A 23,397-nucleotide genomic window follows, 5' to 3' on the forward strand; every position below is an offset into this window, starting at 1 on the left:
AAAAAAAATATAATTTAAACAGTTGGCATTTTACCCATATCGAAACATATACACGTACATATAACACAATTTATTTTTCTATTAAATTCATAAAAATTCTGATTTAATATATATTTTTCCTCTTACCTGATTTCTTGAACTACGCCAACAGGGACTCCGAAAAATACCTGCGGCGCTCACCCGGACCCTGAAATTAAATTCCTAATTCCAATAAATTATTCTTGAATAAAATATTATTTAATATTTCTTAGGGTCATAATTCCAAATAAATAAATGTACCCTTAAATTTAGCCAAATTGCCAAATTTTTCCAAATCCCACTCTCGCTTTGGAGTAGGGCCTAAAAAACCCCAATTGGAAAATTACATACGTCACAATGACGATGACGATGACTAGGACCCCGTGGTGGTGTCCGTTCGTCGATTTAACCACATATTAACGGCGAAATTGAGAAAATGGGAAAAAACTACCTTTCCCCAGGAACAGTGCCTAAGCCGTTCCCATGAAAAATCTGTTCCAGCAGAAATGTCGGCAGCGGAACCAGGATTCTAACGGTACCTTCCATTTTTCGATCCGCTACCAATTCGCCGAGTAATTGAGAGAAGAAGAGAGACGAAGACGGAGCGGCTGCGTGTACAGGACTTGCAGAGTGGGGGGGGGGTGCGCTGCTCTGACTTCTCCTTCTTCTTCTTCTTTCTTCTTTCTTCTTCTCTTCTTATCTTTTCTTCTGTCAGATTCTTAACTTTACATAAATATATATATTATATATATATTAACTTACTTATATATATATATATATGTATATATATATATATATATATATCTTATTTTAATTATTATTATTTTTAAATCCAATACAATAATATTTAATTTAATAATTAGTTATTTAATTATTTAATTTATCTTAATTTAATTTAATTTCTTTAATTTTTTTTAATTTTCCCACGTCATTCCTTTTATTTATTTATCTATTATTTTATTTATTTATTTTTTCTAAATTATTTTAATCCTTTTAAATTTTCGGGTCTTTACACTTGTTTTTCTTAGGGACTTTCCAGCAGTCAGGTAATGGAAATATGCTATGTTAGGAAATTTATAAATATTATACAATGTATTTATTTATGAAAATTATATATTAAATTATGGTGTGGCTTGTGAACATGTATGTAGTACGGGGATATGTTTTACGAATTGTAGTTTCATGATTTTTATAAATTTCAGTATCATGATTTTATGAATTTAAGTACTATGATTATGTGAACTTTAGTACCATGATTTTACGGATTTTAGTACCATGATTATACGAATCTTAGTATCATGATTATACGAATTCCAGTATTATGAATATGCAATTCCATGTTATGATTATTCAGATTTCAGTACGTTATGCAGCATCATGGTTATTATGATTACTTCAGAATCATGGTAAAACAGATATATATGTATAGAAAAATATTATATGATATCAGACCCTATTGGACTTGCAGCTACAGAGCACGGTACCGTTGCTACAGATACTATGTTACTTTATGAGTGCAACCACCTATTCAGATAATACGTGGTATGATCGACCACCTAGGCCCTTGAAGAGGTTAGGCACCCCATCCAGATATGGGTTGAGGTGGGCAGGTCGACTGACAGAGTTCAGTGATTTATTCCTAGTTGGCCAGTTAGGGTAAATCCAGCCTACGGGCCGCACAACCTCGTTATGAGGGGCATGTCATGACACAGATAGCCACATGGAACAGTTTCAGTTACTATTACTTACGTATTGATTTACAGAAACGGGGATCTTACTATATACACTAGAAGTATTTTGAATTATAACCATAACACTGATATGTCAAGCAATAGGGAAAAAGGGGTGGTGTACTTTATTATTTGTGGTGTACTTTATTATTTGTGATGTACTTTTGTACTTAGTTATTCATGTTTATATAAAACAGATTTCATGATATATAGTAGCTCATTTGCCACACACTAGTAATAGCATATTTCTTCTTACTGAGCATTGGCTCATCCCAGTGTTGAAACATTTTTCAGGTGATCCAGGTAGGCGAGCTGATCAGGCTCGCAAATAGAGGGGCATCTGTAGTGCCCTGTCAGCAAAGTGAGTATGTTTTGGGAGGATTTTTGTATTACCCTAGCTAGTTGAGGGTATTTTGGGAAATTCAGATATATGTGTATATGGGGAAAACATGTAGCACTCTGGTATTGAGTGATATTGGTTATATATTGTATATAATAGTTATGGTTATGTTTATATGATTCTGCTTCTCGCTGCTTAGGTTAATATTGTGGTATCAGAGTATATTAATTGTTACAGTGTTAAAAAAAAAAATCAGTTAATTAAGCAGGTTGTTACATTCAAGATCTACAACTATATTCATACAAAATGCTCTTCTATCCTCATCTACTCAAAAATATACCCAACTCTATCAAAAACTCACCCTAAACCAGGGTGATCGAACACTCTCTCTAACCGCGAGCCTAATCTGCTCGCCTAACTGGTTCACCTGAAAAATGTTAGAGTAATGGGGCGAGTCGACGCTCAGTAAGAGGAAATATGCTATTACTAGTGTGTGGAAACTAAGTTAAAAGTACTTTTAAATATAGCAATTGAACTGTAATACAACAATCTGTAAAACATATCTTTCAAGCATATCTCTCTTTCTTAATTTAAAATATATTGTATCGTCTGTATTTTCTACTTTTCATACTAATAATATCATACTATACTCATCATATACTGTAAAACTGTATACATATATATAACTGTACTTTTATCCCTGGGACTCTATACGTCATGATTTGACCCCTCATGACAGGGTTGTGCGGTCCGTAAGCGGGACTTTAGCTGGTCGGCCCCCTCTAGATAAGTCAATATACTCTACACTACCTCAGCCCAACCAAACTGTATCCTCTCCTAGGCGCGAGACTGGCTGCTACCTCATCTAACTGGCCCCCTCTACTCAGTATACTGGGGAGCTGCATCCTCTTCGAGCTTGGTTAGACGGTACCCACATACTATCTGAGATATGTGGTTGCACTCTATCTATATATAGCAACGGTACCATGCTCTGTAAACTGTATTTGTACTGTGTCTGTCTATAATCTTTCCACAGGGATCTGATATTATATACATATATACATATATATATATATATATTCTTTTACTGTTTTTGCCATGTTTCAAAATTACCATAATGCTATCTTTATGTACTGTATATATATTGTAAAACTATATACTGCATCCGTAGCATCTTGATGCTACCTTTGTATCTCTGTCTGCATATTCAGTCTATATATTCTGTCTGTATACTCTGTATGTTATGGTAATAGGAACATGGCATGCCAAAACTCTGTGTGTACTGTTCTGTATAAGATTGTAATATAAATATTGATATGAATAGAACTGTATGCGTGTATACATATATATGTATCTATATGTTTCATGAAATTGTTCGTTAGAATACTGTATATGCATGTAAATTTCTCTATATAGTTTCTGTGAATATATATCTATATTTACACCTGTATATTCTGTATAATTTCATATACTGAGAAGAACCATATAAACTATACATACTGTTTACTTCCATGCATTCTGTATAGTATGATATATATATTATAAAAACTATATAAATTACTTCATCTCATGAAAATCACTTAGGCCACACAATCATTTAAACTCATATTTGATAAAAATTGTATAATAAACTGGCATAAATATACATCTATAAAATCACTATTAACTTTATTAAAACTCCTAGCATAGCATATTTCACTTACCTTAACTTTGAAAAGCCCCTATATAATGCTGGCTCTATACCCGCAGGATTCCTAATTCAACATCCTGAAAACACAATATCCCATAACAAAATATTAGTATTTTTCCGCTTACATAATTTCCTATAACTGTCATAAGGCCAAAATCTAGATAAAAAACCTTACCCTGAATTTGGGATGAAATTCAACTTTGTTTTCCCAATGATCCGCTCCGGCAAACTTGTAGAGAACTCCTCCAGGAGTATCGTGGTAGCTTCGGATCGTCGATCCGGCGACTGGTGGGACCGAAATCGAAGAGAGAAGGGGGAGGATTCGTAAAGAGAGAGAGGGGCGCTGGTAAATGGATAAAAATCTCGGTTTTCAAATATTTATACTGCCAGATTCATCGACGAGACACGTCACCTCGTCGATGAGTCTTTCAATAAATTCATTGATGAGTCCCTGTATTCGTTGACGAAATTCAGGCTGCTCCATACCCCCTCTCGGTATTTTTTCGTCGACGAGGCCTTGTATTCGTCGACGAATTTCCTTACGTACTCATCGACGAAGCCTTGTATTCGTCGACGAGTTTCCTTATGTACTCATTGACGAAGCCTTGTATTTGTCGACGAGTTCTGGCAATTCCTTGAAATTATTATTATCATTATTACCAGCAAACCTACTGCCTCTTTCTGTTTCTGTTTCCATTTCCTCTCTCTTTAATATTTGAATATGAATAAATTTTGGGTCGTTACAATACTGATATTATGTTCTGGCAAATGTTATTTTCAGGGTGTTATGTAGGAGGCCCTGCGAGTGTTAGGCCAGTAAACCATAGGGGCTTTCTAATAGTCAGGTAAGGGAAATATGCTATGTTAGGAAATTTTGAAATATTATACAGTTTATTAAATTATCAAAAATTATGTATTAAAGTATGGTGTGGCTTGAGAATATGAATATGTAGTACGGAGATATGTTTTATGTATTTTAGTACCATGATTTTACGTATTTCAGTACCATGATTATACGAATTCTAATATCATGATTATATGAACTTCAGTATTATGATTATGCAGTCTTCAATATTATGATTATATAGTTTTCAATATTATGATATATGAATTACAGTACAGTTTATTCAGTATCATGGTAATTACGGTTATTTTAGAATCATGGTAAATTAGATAGTTGTATATAGAGATATTTTATATAGTATCAGACCCTGTTGGACTATGCAATTATAGAGCACGGTACCGTTGCTACAAATATTATGTTATGTTATGAGTGCAACCACCTATTTAGATAATACGTGGTAGTAGGTCGATCACCTAGGCCCTTGACGTGGACAGGCTCCCCATCAGATATGGGTTGAGGTGAGCAGATCAGACCGATGGAGTATAGTGATTTATTCCTGGTTGGCCAGTTAGGGTAAATCCCGCCTACGGGCCGCACAACCCTGTCATGAGGGGTTAAATCATGACACACAGTTATCCACAGGGAAAGTTTTCAGTTATTATTACGTATGCACAGATTTACAGAAACAGGGAACATACTTATGTAGACTAGAAGTATTTTGAATAGTAATCCTTAATACTGATATGTTAAGCAACATGGAAAGGGTGGATTTTATCACTTGTACTGTATTTACATATCCAATTATACATGATTATATGAAAACAAATTTTCATAATACTGTAGCTCATTTGCCACACACTAGTAATAGCATATTTCGTCTTATTGAGTGTTGGCTCATCCTAGTGTTGAATCATTTTTCAGATGATCCAGGTAGGCGAGCAGACCAGGCTTGCAGATAGAGGGGCTTCAGTAGTGCCCTATCAGATAGAGGGGCTTCAGTGTGGCTTGGTATTGTATATATTTACCTATGGTTATGAATGTTATGTGATTTCTGCTTCTTGCTGCTTAGGCTAATGATTGAGTTTACCCTCAGTATGATATCAAAGCATGTAGAATATTATAGTATAAAAAAAAGTCCAATAAATTAAGTAGGTCGTTACAATAAGTGTGCTTATAGAGGCGAACAGTTATAAGGCCACCATTTTAATAGCATTTAGTGTCTTACATAACCACCCATGAGTTACTTGTAACCCTTAAAGACATAATGTAGTAACTCGGACCTATAACTAATTTTACAGTGGAAGACCTAAAATACATTTATTACCAAAGTACTAATTACATAATTTTCAACAATGTCTGCAATATCAAATTTAATATATCCTTAAAAATTCGAAAACATCAAACAATTTAATACTGTCCTAAATAGTTCTTTCTAATCCCACCCACGCTTCCGCTATGCTACTCTGATTTCGACCATGCTTCTCAAGGTATCTGAAATATATCATAATAATTGGGTGAAACACCTCTCAGTAAAAAAAGATTAGATTATTATCAGCGTGTGGCTAAAATAAGGTTTAGTGTCAAAATAATTTAATAATAATTTTACTTTAATCAAAATTACATTTGTAAACTGTCGATCACATTTATAAATGAATATACGTACTTTCCTCCAAAACATCATTTAAACTTATTGAATGGTCATAATCACATAAACACCCAAATATGTATAAAAGACTTCTTTTGGCCGATGCATGTCATGTTTAACCCCCAAGACCGGGTTGTATGGTTCGAAAACTGGACTTAGTTTGGTTGGCCGATCAAAGTTAAATCAAAACATTATGTTTGTAAGTGCGATTTTCTTATCACATCCTGGTCCGGAACCAAGTGTGTTCCCTGGACAAATCCACTATCCACTGCCAACACTTCCACAACAGTGTGACTGCACTAATATTCTTTCATAGCTACAATACCGAGCATTCACCACATTAGGGTCATCAGGGTTCTTAAAACATATAACTACAATTTATGCGATTAACCAGTATAATAATATGATCATTTTTTCGACATAAAATTTGTAATAAAATCGCATCAATATTTGCAATAAATCACGTAATAGGCATACCACCGCAAAAATCCCAAACTTGCTCAATTATGTAATAAAATAAAATAAACTCATGTCACTCGATTTGTATAATAATTATAATTTCATAAATTACCTGAGAAATTCTTATAAATATCTATTCGGTAGACTTAAATAAAAACGAGGGTATGATCAATTCCATCTATTTAATTTAACTCAAATATATTTAAATAAAACGGACATGGTCAAATCTACGCACTTCAGTTTTTACTCAAGTATATATCTAAATAAAACAAATATCACCATATTCATATACTCAAATTTATCGGATATAATTACAATAAAAATATGATCAAATCCCCGCAGTTTAATTTAATTCAGGCATATATTTAAATAACCTAGATATAATTAAATTTATGTAATCAATTTAAATCAGACATATTTTAAAATCAAATCTGACATAATCTAGTCCACTTACACTAGTTTTGGAGTATTGCCTACAGCGTGCAAAAGATGAAATTCTCGTCCTTCAAATTTTGCAGAGAAGGAAAGGGAATTTGAGAAAGTGGGATGAAAGGGAGAGAGAGAGAGGGGAGAGAGAACATAAGGGGGGTCTTTAGAAGAAAAGAGAGGACAATATGATCCTGATCCTTTTACTTTTTGTAGCGCCCCGACCCTCTCATTGGGCCCGGAGTGCCATTGAACATACATCACATACACACATATCTCTGATACCAAACGTATACAACCCGCCCTAACAAGGGAAAAACGGGTGTTCCATAGTGAACTACATAAACATACACAGCGAAAAACATACTATTGACTTTGGTGTATTCCCAAGAGGGGGGGGTATGTTTTAAGTTATGTTTTAGTTTTTTTTTTTTTTTAAAAAGAATTAAGTAAGAATTTCAAAAACTCATTTGTGGGTCCCACACAACTTTGAGACTTAAGTGAGTCCTACATAACTCCAATAGTCCTCATACGGTTTTATGAGCCCTACACAGTTTCGAGACTCATGTGGACCCCCACATAGCTTCGGAACTCATATGAGCCCCACACGGTCTTGTGGGCCCCACATAGGATACCTATATTATTATTATTATTATTATTATTATTATTATTATTATTATTATTATTTAATCATATATTTCTACAAATTATGTTAGTCAAAATATTATTTTATGTATATGAACTTAGTTACGTATACAAACAGTGTCTACCCTATTTATCCTATGAAATTCCATTTTGACCAAACCGACCTCCAGGGAGCGACTGAGTCACAATGGTCTCTGAGCACTCGCTTAAATAAGATTTTTCTTAGGCATCAAACATGAAATCAAGAATCTTAACAGAAAAACACTTTCGTTTTGATACTAACTAAATGACCATTATGATTATTCTACATCTTTTTTTGGGTTATTACGTTGTACATATCTCTGTAAAATATATCTGTCAGATACCGATTCGGTAAAAATTGGTGTATCATAAATTCGGCATTTAGCCGTCACATCTCATTTCATCTCATCTCTTATTTTCTCTTGGCATATAGCCATCATATTTCTCATCTCGGCTTATAGTCATTATAGTTTAGTATTATACAAAACCTGCTCATTTAATGTCAATTAAAAATATACTCATGCCACACAATTTTCTCCTGGTAACTCATATATAACTCATCTGCTTGAGAACATACATACTGCTACTAGAACGGGTTATAAATATCTCCAGATTATTATTTTACTAAATATAAATATATAGTTAAATACGGGAAAAATGGAGATAATCAACCCTACCATCTTTAGTTGATTTTAAAACAAGTCTAGGGTTTGAAATAACAACTTTCCAACTGATAAAAACGTTCATAAATAACAATACTATATTTTTAAAAATATCATACTTAAATTTAAATAGTTGGTTTTGAAAATAAAGTTGGCTAACCAAACCCTAGGCCCGGAAACCCTAGAAAAGTCTTAATTGTTTATCTAAAATCCATTTTAACATTTCAATCCATTAGAACTCATAAACATAGCTGACATAATATAAGTCTCTTACCTATTTCCTAAAAAACACCCAAGATGCTCGAAAATCAAACCCTAACTTTTTCTCGAAATCGAGAATCCTCTCCACTAGATTTGTAGATTTTCGCTCCCTGATCCTTATGGTAACCTCCGATCATTGAAACGGGCAATGAATGACGAAGGATCGAAGAGAGAGAGAGAGAGAGAGAGAGAGAGAGAGTGAGCGCATGTTATAGAGAGAGATGAAGAGATATTTTGATTTCTTAATCATGAAGCAATTGAAAATCTATTTATGTCTCTTGACCTGGTCAAATTCGTCGACGAGCCACACAAGGTCATTCGTCGACGAAGGAAGGGCCTTATCGATGAACCCTAAGCTTGATATTTTCTGGACGTTCTGGATCTTTTCGTCGACGAAACTCTAAATTTCGGTGAAGAACTTTAGAAGAATCTTCGTCGATGAGAACATGGAGTTCGTCAACGAAGCCTGCTAAAATCCCATTTTCCCTTTTCTTATTTAATTTCCTTATTTTCTTAGTTCGGGTCTCTACACTTTTTATATGTATATATATATATATATATATAAAATATTATTATATTATATTATTTAATTAATAGTTATTATTATTAATTAATTAATTAATTAATTTTAATTTTTAATTTTTTTTACACTTACATGTATATTATTTTTGAGATTGTTATACATAATGACACGTTCATAAATCCCAAGCTGAAGGAGAGCATACCTTCACCACTATAAAAACGAAATTTCAGAACAAGGTAAACCTCTTATTCTCTCTCACTTTTCTATTATTGTAGCAATCTAAAGCCTTCCATAGTTCCTAACTTAGGCATCGGAGTGATCCCAGAGTATACCATGGGTCCTTTAAGTCATTATTATTTGATTCCTTTCAGGTAATCACAGTTGAAGGACGATCCACATAAGTCGTTCGATTTTTGGTAGCAATAGAGCGGTAAGTAGAGTATTCCTGACATAAAATAACTTCAAATTTGAAAAAATAAATAAAAGGATAAAGTGTAGGGACTCGAATCCAGAAAATAAATAAAGAAAAGAGTAGGGAAATTCGTCGGTGACGCTCCTTTACTCGTCGACGAAGTCTCTTTTGTTGCTCGGCAACGAGACGCAAAGGCCCGTCGACTAGAAGAGACCGAGGGATTATTGAAAATTATGAAATCTCAGACTCATCGACGAGGTAATTCTCTCGGCGACGAACGCCCTTCTTCCGACGAGAACTCCAACTCGTCGACGAGTCTAGCTGAGTCAACCTTGTTTATAAATATCATTTAGTTTGCTTAATGAGTAAGAAACTCGAATATTTTTTCTCTCTCTAGAACTCGAACCAGCCCTCTCTCTCTCTCTCTCTCTAAGATTTCGTGCATTCTGTTTTTGGAATCAACAATCCGACGTCGCTACGTGGATTAGGAGGAGAATCTCTACAGTTATAGCAAATCAGATTTTCGTTCTGAGGATTTTCGGGTTCTTTCCCTAAAATCGAGGTAAGGATCTGATTTTGTTTTTGGTTTGGTAGATATGTAGTAGTCGAGATTATAGTGAAGAATTGTTCTTCGATTTTTAGGTTTCGGAGATCCCGTGTCGTTGTTTTGGATCGATTCATTCGTGTTTTGGTTTTTGGGATTAAGGTAAGTGGATTTGTTTACATCAGTATATTTAGAAAACTAAACTGCTAGAAAGTTAGCTTATGTCTTTATGCACGTTTTGATTGCTTATTTGTAAAGTTTTACCAGGTATAAATGTTGTTTCTTACGATTTTATGATTTTTGGAAAAAAAAAAAAAAAGGTTTTGGCATATGAACTTCAAACTTTCCAAAACTACTTTATTTGTTTTAAACCTAAAGTAGGAGCTGCTTGATACCCGTGTTTGCGGTCCATATGGTATTTTTTGAGTTATACACTATATATAACGGATTTTGAAGAAACAAGCGCGACATATGATATGAAGTGGAATGTATTGAACTGTTATACTTGTAAATGAACTATGAGAACCGAAGTTCCATTTTGTTATCTGAAAATATGAAAAATAGGTGCCGGTCAATCACCGAGCTTTATATGTAAAAAGGGTTGAACCGAGAGTATTTGTATTGGTTAACACCACAGTTTGAAAGAAAGAAAGAATGCATGAAAGATTGCGTGATTGCAATTGTGAAATTATTTGAATTGCACAGGTTGTTATGTTTTCATTGTAAAGTATATATATGATAAATTAGGACCACAACTTGTTACTAAAGGATTTGAAAGACACTCCAGATTATATGAACCTTTAAATAGTTTGAGGCGTGGTTCCGTTGCTAATTGGAGGTACAGTGCAACCATACGTGTGAATCAGTGTGGGTATCGAGATAGTTGGCTTGGAAGAGTGTGGGTCCACTGGTGAAATAATGGATCAGGTGGGGCAGTCAGACTATATATGTGATGCTTGACAATGCCTACACGAATAGGGTCCTGTTAGATTTTATCAAGGGACAACCCGTGCCACAGGGTAATTAGGCATATTTATGAAGTTCCAAACCTGAGCATTGTCCTAAATTTTCATATACATGATTTAAAAACTAAAATGGGTAAAGTCACAGGGTTGAGTACCGTGTGGAAGTATCGTATAGTGTACGGGCTTGTATCCTACCCTAACCTCGGGAACTCTCGCTATAATGATGGTGAATTATGTTTATATATCTCCTATAGTACAATATTGTGAATGTGATATTGTGCAACTGTTTCTAATTGGAATAAACTCATGTAGTTATGTTTACTGAGAAGTGTCTCACCCTAATCTTACAACCTTTGTTTCAAATCCTACAGGACGTCGGTCCTAGTCTTCTAGAGGGACTTTGGTGCGTAGAGTCTTGTTAGTAGATGTAAGTTTTTGTATCAGTACTAGATTATTAGCTTGGTTGAATGTGAGGGGATGTAATACAGTTTATATTTTAAGTATGGATCTTATGTACTGAAAAATACAGATAGAACTCTGGTACATGTCTAATAGAATCCCGCAAGAATGTTTATGTTTTCCGTTGTGCATGAATACAGATATGTATGAGATACACCTATTTGTCCCTATTTACGGTGAGTTGTTTATGTATCTTTATCAGATACAGGTCTAACGTATGTGTAGTAGCACTCTGGGTTCGTATAAAGGGTCGGGGCGTTACATAAAGTCTAAGGAAGTTATTGCCAATGAAAACCGAAAAAGGGTAGGTTAAAATTTGGAGTTGGTTGCAATAATTTCAAACTTAAATGAACGAGTATATTTGAGGTCAATGACAATAGTTGTAACCACTCCACTCGGATTTAAGACCCATTAACATAGAAAATATTAAAGAAAAAAAAGGTAATTTCTTTCTTGTTTTTCGATTTTATCTCATCAAATAAAATGGTTCATGAAAATGGAGTCTAGATGATATGTGTGTGTGTAGGGAGTCAACTTGCATCCATTTGGCTAAAAAAAATATATATCTTTTGGAGGGTTTGAAACTAGTAACTAGTGTTATGTTTATACAATTAAAATGTAGTATATAATTATATTAAGTTCTATTAAATTGCATACTATTTTAAATGTAATTTTTTTAATTTTATACTCTAAAATATGATGCAAAATTATAATGTAATGATAAGGAAAATAATGATATTTAAATACTAAGAAAGAGAGAAATGAAAAAAAAAAAACAGAAGGAGGCGGTAGACTTCGTCGACGACATCGCATTTTGGAGATAATAATAATTGAGGATAATAATAATAATAATTTCAAGGAATTGCCAGAACCCGTCGACGAATACAGGGCTTCGTCAACGAGTACATAAGGAAACTCGTTGACGAATACAGGGCTTTGTCGACGAGTACATAAGGAAATTCGTCGACCAATACAGGGATTTGTCGACGAGAAAATACCGAGAGAGGTTCTGGGGCAGACTAAATTTCGTCGATGAATACGGGGAGTCGTCGATGAATTTACTGAAGGATTCGTCGACGAATCTGGCAGTATAAATAGTGGAAAACCGGGATATTTTGTCATTTTCAGCGCCCCTCTCGCTCTCCTCTCTCTCTCTTCGATTCTGGGCCAGTTTTACTCTGGATCGACAAATCAAAGTCACCACGACGCTCCTGGGGAAGTTCTCTCCAAATCTGTCAGAGCGAATCATTGGTGAAAGCGAGTTGGAAATCATCCCTGAGTTGAGGTAAGACTTTTTAAGCCATATTTGGTCTTGCGATAGTTATAGGAAATGATGTATGCATGAAAATACTAAAGTTTAATACTGGGAGTTTTCATGTTCAGAGTATCGGTCAGGAAATCCTACGGGAGTTAGACTAGAATATTTTGGGGGCTTTCTTAGTGGTCAAGTAAGGGGATAAACTAAACTAGTTTTTTTGAGAAAATGTATATATATAGCATTTGATTCCTGGAAAATAAATATATTTATATATGATTTATGATTTATATTTGGGAAATATTGTTGAATATGGAAAACTTGTTCAATGTTGCATAAGTAGAAATGGCTATGAGATACTGTTTTCTGAAAATGTGATTATGATACGGATTTTTATGATGGAAAATCGGCGTATGGGCCGAGATTTTATGGTATGTTTGCCGGCATACGGGCCGTGCTATGATGTGATTTTCCAGCATACGGGTTGTGTTATGGTATATTTGCCGGCGTACGGGCTGTGCTATGATTTGCTGGCGTACGGGCCGATGATTCTCATGATACACATTTATATGCAAAATGATATGATTAATGTGAAAATAAATGATATGAGATATCTATGTATCACAGTTTTTGTATATGTTATATGATATCAGAACTTGGTTGGCTTGATATAGGTTAGCACTTGCACGGTACCGTTGCTATGTGTCCATGGTCTTCGTGATCATGATATTGTGTTAACGCCGCTGTACGGAGTGGTGTGAAATTGGATGGTCGATGTGGTTATTAAGAAGTGTGTGTGATCGCCCTTGGTGTACGGACCAGGTCAAGTAGACCTATCGGACTTACAGACTATATGTTTGACTTGGCAATGGTCGGCCAACCATTATCAGGTCCCGCCTTTGGGCCACACAACCTAGTCATGTGGGGGTAATACATGACAACAGTCAGTTAACTTACCAGGAATGTTTTTATGTTATTATTACTATATGAGATGAGATATGTTTATGAAAATACAATATGTTCTACCATGATTTGATATGTATATGTTTTTCTAGATTTGACAAAACAGTTACTGGATATGTTCTGTATGGGATATGTATAACACAGTTTACTCATGTTGTCACACACTAATATTAGTTAATTTCCCTTACTGAGAGGTGTCTCATCCCTAAATTTTATAAACTTTTCAGGAACCCCAGATAGGAGAGCGGGAAAAGCCCCGCTGATCTAAAGCAGTTACCCACCCTTTCTGAATGGTAAGTCGTGTAGGGACAGTTAGGTTTTTGTGGGAAATGTCCCCAGATTTTATTTGTGGGATGTATATACTGGATTACAGTGAAAGTAGTGACTCTAGTATTTGTGTAATGAGATGGATGTTTTGTGTTTATAATACTATGATTATATGTTTCCTGCTGCTTAAGCTTCCGTGTTCTGATTTATCCCTGGTACCCACGAGTCCAGGTGTACTATGATCTGCTGAGTTAGGAATTATGATATTGATGGGAAAAAAAAATGAGGAAAATAAACAGGTCGTCACATATTACATATTTGATACATATGAATGAAATAATATTGAATTATGACTTATTGTTTTCCTAACTAATTTTATTTTGTAAGACAAATATGACATTAATGAAAACATTAAAACTTAAACCATTTATGCAAATCTTAAACCAATTGGAGGGGCTAGCATCTCCTTGTATTCAACTTGGTCAGGGGCTTAGATTGGCCCTAGCCTAATGAGAGCTCATGAGCAATTTTCTAGCTTTGTGTAACTTTTTATATAATATAGTTATTTTATAATTAAAATATAATATAAAAATATATTGAATTTTGGCCACATGCATGCAAGTCAATATTTAAGTCCAAATTTGGACTCTTACACATAATTTTAGAGTTAGTGGTTTTACAAAACAACTATTTTAAATGGATAATAAATGATATTTTGTCTTGATATAGATAACATAGAAGTAAAGTGCACACAGGGTATAATTATTACTATTTAAAGGTAATTTAATGATCTCGATGTCATCGATTAATTTAGAAGTCTTAAGATCCCGTATGAATTAAAGTCTCAAAGGCAGCCAAAGAATGGGGAAGTGTAGTAAATAAAGAAATATATTATGAAAAGTCATCTCTCCTCGTAATTCATCCATGCCTTCATGCTTGTAAATGCCCAAACATCAAATAATTATTATTCTTCTAATAATTTTTATTGTAATTATTTGGCATCCCTTGTCATAATTTCGTCTCTAAAGTACAACATAAAAAAAGGAAGAAGTAGAAACTACGGCGTAAGGAATTAATGTAAATCTTGAACCAATTGGAGGGGCTAGCTATGCTCCCATTGTATTCCACCCGTTCAAATCAATTTTATTTTAGTAAATATTTAGGTTTAGTAAAAAAAAGTAATACAAAATTATATTAGATTTTGTCCAAATACAATTTTAGAGTCAACGATTTTATATAACAACTATTTTGAATGGATAATGAATGACTCTTTTTTTTGGTCTTGATATAGATAACATAAAACTAAAGTGCATGTAGGAAATCGTTATCTCTATTTAAATGTAATTTGATGGCTTTGTTCTTATGTGTATTTTAGAAATCCTATGATCCCATATAAGTTTAGGTCTCTAGAGTAGCGACAAAATAGAAAAATGTAGCAAATAAAGAGATATCTTATGAAAAGACATCGCTGCTCATAACTTGTCAATGTCTCTACAAGTGTGTAAAATGCGTCAAATATAAAATGTCTATTATTTTAATGATTTATTTTGTAATTAATATATTAAACTACAAATTTGCATCTCTCTTAATAATTTATATGTGTATAAAATGAGTGGAACATCAAGTCTCGAGAGTAGTCACAGAATAGAAAAATGTCACAAATAAATAAGCGCTTCATGAAAAGTCACCTACACTCAAAATTCACTCGTGTCTCTACACGTGTGTAAAATGAGCAAAACATCAAATGATTATTATTCTTCTAACGGTTTATATTGTCATTATATATTTGAAGTGTACATTTTTGTCTCATCATAATTTTTCCATGTCGATTAATTATTATTCTTCTAACGGTTTATATTGTCATTATATATTTAAAACATAAATTTTTGTCTCGTCGTAATTTTTTCATGTCGATTATTATTCTTCTAACGGTTTATATTGTCATTATATATTTAAAGCGTAAATTTTGTTCTCTCATCATAATTTTTCCATGTCTCTACACGTGTATAAAATGAGCCAAAACATCAAATATTTTTATTCTTCTAATAAATTATATTGAAATCATGTATTTATAGCACAAATTTTTATTGTTCGCTTTAATCTCTCTAACCTTCTACTCTTTTCATTTTTATCCATCAATTTTTTTTATTTGTAAAAAGCATTGTTAAGGTCTTATTTAGACTCGAAAAATATTTAGAAGAGGAAAAAAATAATCTACACGTTATTAACTTTGTTTTTTAAAATTTTAAAATATATTAAAATAAAATTTCATTCAAAAATTTTATTTCATATATAAAAATATAGTAGAAAATATTTTTTAAATTTTTCTAAAATAAAATATATGTTGAGACCCTTTGCGCTCTCTCAGAAGAAAGGGAATTAGTTTTGGAAGTTGGGTATAAATCGTATTTATCAAACGCGATTTTAGAATTAACGAACAACGTCTTGGGGGCTTGACACTTGGGGTTTGCGTGGTCGTCTCCGCATTCTTCATTCCCCTCGTCTTTTTTTCTCTCTCTCTCTCTCTCTCTCTCGCTCAACGCCACCATGAGACTGTCATAGAACAGCACGCACAGAGAGTGCGAGAGGGACAGAGGCAGAGACACCCGCACACCCGCCAACAGAAACAAGCATGGAAATGCAAGATCCATTACACCCCAACCCCAATCCCAACCCAACTCCTCAGACCCACCCCCCTCAGAAGCCATTCACCGCGACGACGTCCTTCTCCATCCGCGGCTCTCACCATCGCCGAGCCCATTCGGAGCTCAATTTCCGGATCCCCGACGATTTGGACATCTTCTCCGATCCATTCGACGTGCCATCCGCCAGCTTCGAAGAGATCGGGTCTGAAGACGACCTCTTCCGCACTTACATGGACATCGAGAAGTTCGGATCCAAAGTCGACGACGCCGCTGCAGCCGCCGCCGCTGGAAATCCAGACGATTTCCGGATCGACAATGCGGATGCCTATGGTGCCCGTGCAGGAGAGGGAACGGAAGGAGCGGCGGCGGCGGATTCCGGCGGAGATGCGGAGAAGAGCGGCCGACCTCGGCATCGCCACAGCAATTCGATGGATGGCTCTTCTATGTCCAGAGGAGAGAGCCTGTTCGGGGACGTCATAGAGGCTAAGAAGGCTATGGCACCTGACAAGCTCGCCGAGCTTTGGTCGCTTGATCCCAAGCGAGCCAAGAGGTGCTTTCAATCTTCTCCCAGTATTAATTCTACGGTTAATTTTCCATACATTCGTGTGTTTTGTTTGTTGATTCTCATAATTAATTGATCGTGTATGCGTTTCTAGAGTAAAGTTCGTCAACTTGTTTTCGGTTGAAGTGAGTGTGCAATGGATTTTACGGTTAATGTGATAATGCTCCTTCTTTTCCTTACGTATTAGGTTGTCGGTTACTGTTAGTGTCGCCTTTTGGGTTGGTGAAGGGTCACTTTTATTTATGTGGAAACGTTGATGCTACTTGCTCAAAAGGATAATACAAATCTTTTGCCGGAAAGGGTGATACTTAGTTTTGTTCTAAACCCCTCCCTGCCCACTTGAGCTATGACTTGAATGTTTTTCATTGTTCCCAGACTGTTTTGCGGTTCCATTGTAGCTGGGTGGCACAAGAGGAAAGTGAATATTAAAAGTCTCCAGCCCAGGAAACGCATATTCAAAATAACTATGTGATGTAGTGGCAGTATTTCAGAGTCAGAGAGAGATGGGTGGAGAACTAAGGGAGAGATATAGGGAGAAGAAGAGATGAATGGGTGAGAAATGGAGAATAAGAGGGGTTAGAAACAGAACAGAGAATGAATGACTGAACAGGACTGGAATATAAGCAGAATTTCCACAGAATAGAAATTAGAGGGCAGCAGAGAGTTAGGGACAAAACAGAGAAGAACAGAAGGAGAAGAAAGAAGAAGTAAGAAGGAAGAAGAAGAAAGAGAGGGAGGGCTGCACGATAGAGAGAGAGAGAGAGATTTGTACCCGGAACCAAATAAAACATATATTTACATAAAACCCCAACAAAACAAGAAATTACAAAATAACCCCAAAGTACTTAAAAAACACAAAATAATCCTAAATTAACTAACTTTCTAAAATAACCAGAAATTTTCTCAAACTAACATAAAAATTTTAGCGGCCATATAACTATCCAAAGTTCTCCATCACTATGTTATCTAATTTTATCATGTATATGGGAGATTTAGTGGACACATGGTTTTCTTCCATGAGTAATGAGTTGCAATGGGTTACCTAGAATTTAACAAGTGTGGTGGTGAAGTGTATGCCATGTCAAAAGTTTGCAGAAAAGCGTTAGTTTGAATGCTTGGGTGGGTGACTCCATCCTTGCCGAGCTGATTTTTGAGGAGATCCCTATTCTAGGCACTTGAAAGACTGAAACATCCATTGCAATCCTTGGCAATTTGATTCACCATTTGATGCAAACAGTCTAATTCTGATGGGGCTTTATGTGATTCGTACTCAAGTAATTTTCATACATCTTATTAGCATCTATTTTTTGTCAGTTGTTAGGTGCATAAATATTTGCATGTTAGTATTTCTTTCGGTTGTGAATTTTCTCTTCTTATCCAGCTTTATTGCCTGTCCTTTGTCAAAAAATGTTCTATTTGGCAAGATTAGTTCATGTCATTGTAAAAGTTGCCAAATTGCACCTGAAATTTTTAACCATACTGCATTATCATAACTTACAATATTTTTGAGCCTGTTAGGTGCTGCTCCTTAGAAGAAACGACTGTGTCTTTCCTTTGCATGAAATTCTGCTCCAATGTTTTAAAAACCTTGTAACCTTTAGAGAGAGGATTGGTCTTATGTTCTACGAGTTTCCTCTTACAAGTTATGACATGTACATATTTTATTCAGGATTTTAGCAAATCGGCAGTCTGCTGCTCGTTCAAAAGAGAGAAAGGCTCGTTATATTTCAGAACTAGAGAGAAAAGTCCAGACACTTCAAACAGAAGCAACGACTCTTTCTGCACAACTCACATTGTTCCAGGTTTTTATTAAAACAATTCTTTGATTTGTTTTGTGCCCTTGTGAAATTGTGTATTACTGGTTGATACTCCTTTCTTTACTGGAGTTTTGTATAATCTCTCTCTCTCTCTCTCTCACACACACACTGTCACACACACACACGCATACACACACACAAACACATTCAAAAGCAGCAACCTGCTATATAATGGAAACAATCTGAACCTTCTGCACAACTCACATTGTTCCAGGTTTTTGTTAAAACAATTCTTTGATTTGTTTTGTGCCCTTGTGAAATTGTATATTACTGGTTGATACTCCTTTCTTTACTGGAGTTTTGTATAATCTCTCTCTCTCTCTCTCACACACACACTGTCACACACAATCGCATACACACACACAAACACATTCAAAAGCAGCAACCTGCTATATAATGGAAACAATCTGAACCTTCCCAACAAGCAAATAAAAAGTGGAAAACATAAAGAATCACTTGATGAGAGCAGGATCTGGCAAGAATAGGATTCATGGAGTATATGCCTATGATATGTTTCTATTTGCCCTATTATGTGGACTTCTGACATAAAAAATAGCCAGAGAAGTCAGCATGTGTTTCTTAACTCATAGGATCCTTCCTCTATTTTAGTCAGACAATTCTTAATGGAAGTTAATTTTTTGAATGGGTTTATGACTGGGATTTTTATGTATAGCATATGTTTGGAACAATGTAGGGAACACCAAAATAAAAGGTTCCCTTTCTGAGATATTTTCTCTTGAAAAAAATAAAATTCTTCAAGACATTTCTAAAATGCTATTATTTTGTTTGTTTATTTTCTTCCAGTCATTGACTTAAGAAATAGCTTCTTTGATTAATTAAAGTTCTCTTGACAAAAAGTCCCCTTGTCGTACTCGGAAATTGCTTAAAAGGAATATGTGTCTCAGTTGGAGCAATGTCACCTGTGATTTGTTTCTTGGTGCTTCTGTCAGTGGTGAGGTGCTCAACATTGGTTTTTCTACTTGGTTTTGTTAGCTATTTTAAGATGAATGGCATGTTGTCTTCCTTTAGATAGCATGCAAATTGGAAGAAAAATGCCATATGTTAGGATTTGTTTGTATGTTGTGTTTTTGTGCATTTCCGTTGTCTAAGGAAAAAATAAAAAAGGGTGCTATTTGGTGTTCCATTTTCATCAATAAAGGGCTATTCTGTTTGTCTATGTTTTTAGTTAACTTTATATTATTGGAAGGATAGCCCAAATCAAGCTAGAGAAAAAAAATTGATTCAATCACCATATTGTTGTAATAAACGCTTGATTTCTGCTTGTGGTTATATTACATTGTTGTAGAAATAGCTTCTTTGTTTGTATGTTGTGTTTTTGTGCATTTCCGTTCCGTTTAAGTGGGGAAAAAAAAAAACTATTTGGTGTTCCATTGGCATCAATGAAGGGCTATTCTGTTTGTCTATATTTTTAGTTAAATTTATTTTAATAGAAGGATAGCCCAAATCAAACTAGAGAAAAAAATTGATTTAGTCACCAAATTGTTGTAATAACGGCTTGATTTTTGCTGTTGGTTATATTACATTGTTGTAAAATGTTTGGAATTTATTCAAATTAAAATCAACTACTCCTAGGGATTGTTTGATCAAGATTTTGTTTGGAGAAAGGAAAGGAAAGGAAAATAAGAAGGAAATTCATTTTCTATTATATTCTCTCTATATCAAGTATTATTAAAAATGAAAATTTATTTTTGGAAAGTAGTAAGAAGATGGTTTCCAACTTTCAATACAAGTTTTTGAAAACTGAAAAACATGGTGGCATTTTTGTAATTCTTTAGGGAAATTGACAAATTTTGCATGTGCAACTTCTTTTAAAATCTCTTGTTACATTCTAATTGTATTCCATCTTATTCCTAGGAATAGATATGCCATGTACCAAATGGAACCTTAGATTTTTAAGCCAATGTTTCTGAACAACTGCTGGAAGGTCTCACCCCTTTATAGATTTGTTTGAATTATTCAGTCTAGCCCTTTGTAGCTCCTCCTTCAAAATAACTGAATTCTTACATTTTTATTTTGAACATAAGTGTTGCATTGAGTCTTAGAGTTGATGCTTCTGTTACATTTATGTGTGATAGGCTCACATTCATCGGTTACCTATTTTATCAAGTCATATCTTTGTTACTTAAGGAAGCCAATATCATCCTCTTGCACATCATGTGAGCATGTATGGATGACTTAGTTATATGAGATGTTCAAAGTTTTAATTAGGGGAAATTGGCAGGCTGTATGAGCATGTTCATTCAGATCATTGTGCTGTGGTTTTAACAAGCATGTCATTTCATAATTCATTCTTAAGAAGGTACGAGTGGTGTTTTGTAATTTGTTCTTATTTTAATTGGGTGACTCTGAAAATATGCTGATTCTACTCACTTGAGAACTTCCTGTTCAAAATTGTTCTTTCCTTATTTGCCTCATGTATCTTCTTGTGTTTGTATATCCTTCCTAGAGTATCACTAAGAGCCTCTGATGTTATGAAGCTGCCTTATATTTTGTTATTGTTATTGTTATTATTATTATTATTATTATTATAAATCTTTTTGGGCCAAAGACTGCTTGTATGTACTTTTTTAGATTGTTACTTAAGGTTTCATCTTACTTATTGTCTTCCTTTTTAGAGAGATACAACTGGCCTGAGTACTGAAAACACAGAGCTGAAGCTTCGGTTACAGGCTATGGAGCAACAAGCTCAGCTACGTGATGGTGTGTTCAATGTATTCCTGTTCTTAAAACAATTCACTTCATTTTACAATCTCTTTTTCATGCATCTTCTTTTATTTTTAAAGAAACTGATTATGTTTGTTGGGTAAATTTTGACTCTATTAATTATAATGCAAGCAAGAAATATGCTGTGCTCTTTCTTTGTAGTGGGTGGTGATCATCTGAAGATGAAAAGCTGATCACCTTTTATTCTTCAGATTGATTTCTCTCAAACTATAGAAAACACCATCCCTAGAATGCATTGGACTTTAAACGCTCTATATACTTACATACATAATTGTGTCATACCAAGGTGTCAATTGGTCATTCAATGCTGTGATGCTATCTTTCTTATATAAAAGGTGCTCTGGGATTGTAGCAAAACTACCTTTTTTCATACGTATCCAACAATCCTCATTGCATTTCATTTATTCCGTGCCATCACATGTCGCAGGTAATTTCTAATCAGGTTTATATTTGTGCTATAACAGCTCTAAATGAAGCGCTGAAGCAGGAAGTAGAAAGGCTCAAGATTGCCACGGGAGAAATGATGACCCCTTCAGACAGATACAACCTAGGAATGCACCATAATATTCCTTATACCCAATCTTCCGTTTTCTCCCTTCAGCCACAGCCAGGATTGATGGACTCCCAGAACATGCAAGTGCCAAAGTTCCATCCGTTCCAGCCCAACATGTCACCCCACCACCCGCATCTTCTTGCAGGATCTCACTCGAATGCCCTCTCGGAGATGCTGCAGCCGGATCCCCTGGGTCGCTTCCAGGGGCTCGATATCAGTAACAGAGGCCCCCACCTTGTGAAGTCAGAAGGCCCCTCCCTTTCTGCCAGTGAAAGCAGCAGCACATTTTAATTCAATATCTGCTGATCTACCCGATCCCAGCTCATTTGTTGGATTGTTCATAGACTAACATCTTATCAACAACCCAAGTCATTAATTTTGAGGTTTTTCCCCCTCTTTTCTGGTTGCAATTTGTTTTGGAAATTTTGGTTGGGTAACATGTAGGTTGGTCAGGTCTCATGAATTCATGAGCAGTCCCATATTTAATTCCGACAGGGGGTCATTTGGGAACTGGGAATGCGCAATGTCTCAAGGTGTAGAGAGTTGCATTATTGTACGCTAAGCATCCTTTGTGTTTTGTCTGTTCCGTGTTCAAACTTTAAATCCTTTCTGGTGAGTTTGAGAAGATTAAATGGCTTATGTTTCTATTTAGACATGAATGCTGCCCCAGCTTATGTTTCTAGTAGCTAGGGTGTTTACAGAAATGGTAACACCGCATTTTCACCGAGAGTACCTAAAACCAAACAATGGGGCTTCAGCCTTCAGGTCTACTTTTACCTCTTTCTAATTTCTGCAGACTCGGAAAAAATTTAATGGAACTTTATATCAATTTTACAAATTACACAACGAAAGATCTGAAAGCCTCCAAAATATGCGTGGGCTGTGACTCTCAGCACAAATAGAATATGTTTACATGAATGTGGGTAAAATTTAAAATTACATTTTA

At 35.0% G+C, this 23,397-nt stretch overlaps 1 protein-coding gene across 1 annotated transcript; it reads left to right on the forward strand.

The window, feature by feature from the left end:
- Positions 1 to 16,561: 16,561 nt before the first annotated feature.
- Positions 16,562 to 23,106, forward strand: LOC131165511 (transcription factor RF2b). The gene is made up of 4 exons (XM_058123388.1): positions 16,562 to 17,324; positions 19,006 to 19,138; positions 21,790 to 21,874; positions 22,363 to 23,106. Exons 1-4 carry the CDS (start codon positions 16,762 to 16,764, stop codon positions 22,740 to 22,742), a joined length of 1,161 nt encoding a protein of 386 aa, XP_057979371.1. The 5' UTR covers positions 16,562 to 16,761; the 3' UTR covers positions 22,743 to 23,106.
- Positions 23,107 to 23,397: the final 291 nt, after the last annotated feature.

The sequence above is a fragment of the Malania oleifera genome, chromosome 10 (assembly GCF_029873635.1).
Source record: "Malania oleifera isolate guangnan ecotype guangnan chromosome 10, ASM2987363v1, whole genome shotgun sequence".
In the NCBI taxonomy this organism is placed as follows: Eukaryota; Viridiplantae; Streptophyta; class Magnoliopsida; order Santalales; family Ximeniaceae; genus Malania; species Malania oleifera.

Bases quoted from the DNA above. Each gene is read 5' to 3' on its own strand.
- LOC131165511 (XM_058123388.1), top strand. From the start codon at position 16,762: ATGGAAATGCAAGATCCATTACACCCCAACCCCAATCCCAACCCAACT. The intron at 17,325-19,005 runs GTGCTTTCAATC...TATTTTATTCAG, and splicing joins GATCCCAAGCGAGCCAAGAG to GATTTTAGCAAATCGGCAGT. The intron at 19,139-21,789 runs GTTTTTATTAAA...CTTCCTTTTTAG, and splicing joins CACAACTCACATTGTTCCAG to AGAGATACAACTGGCCTGAG.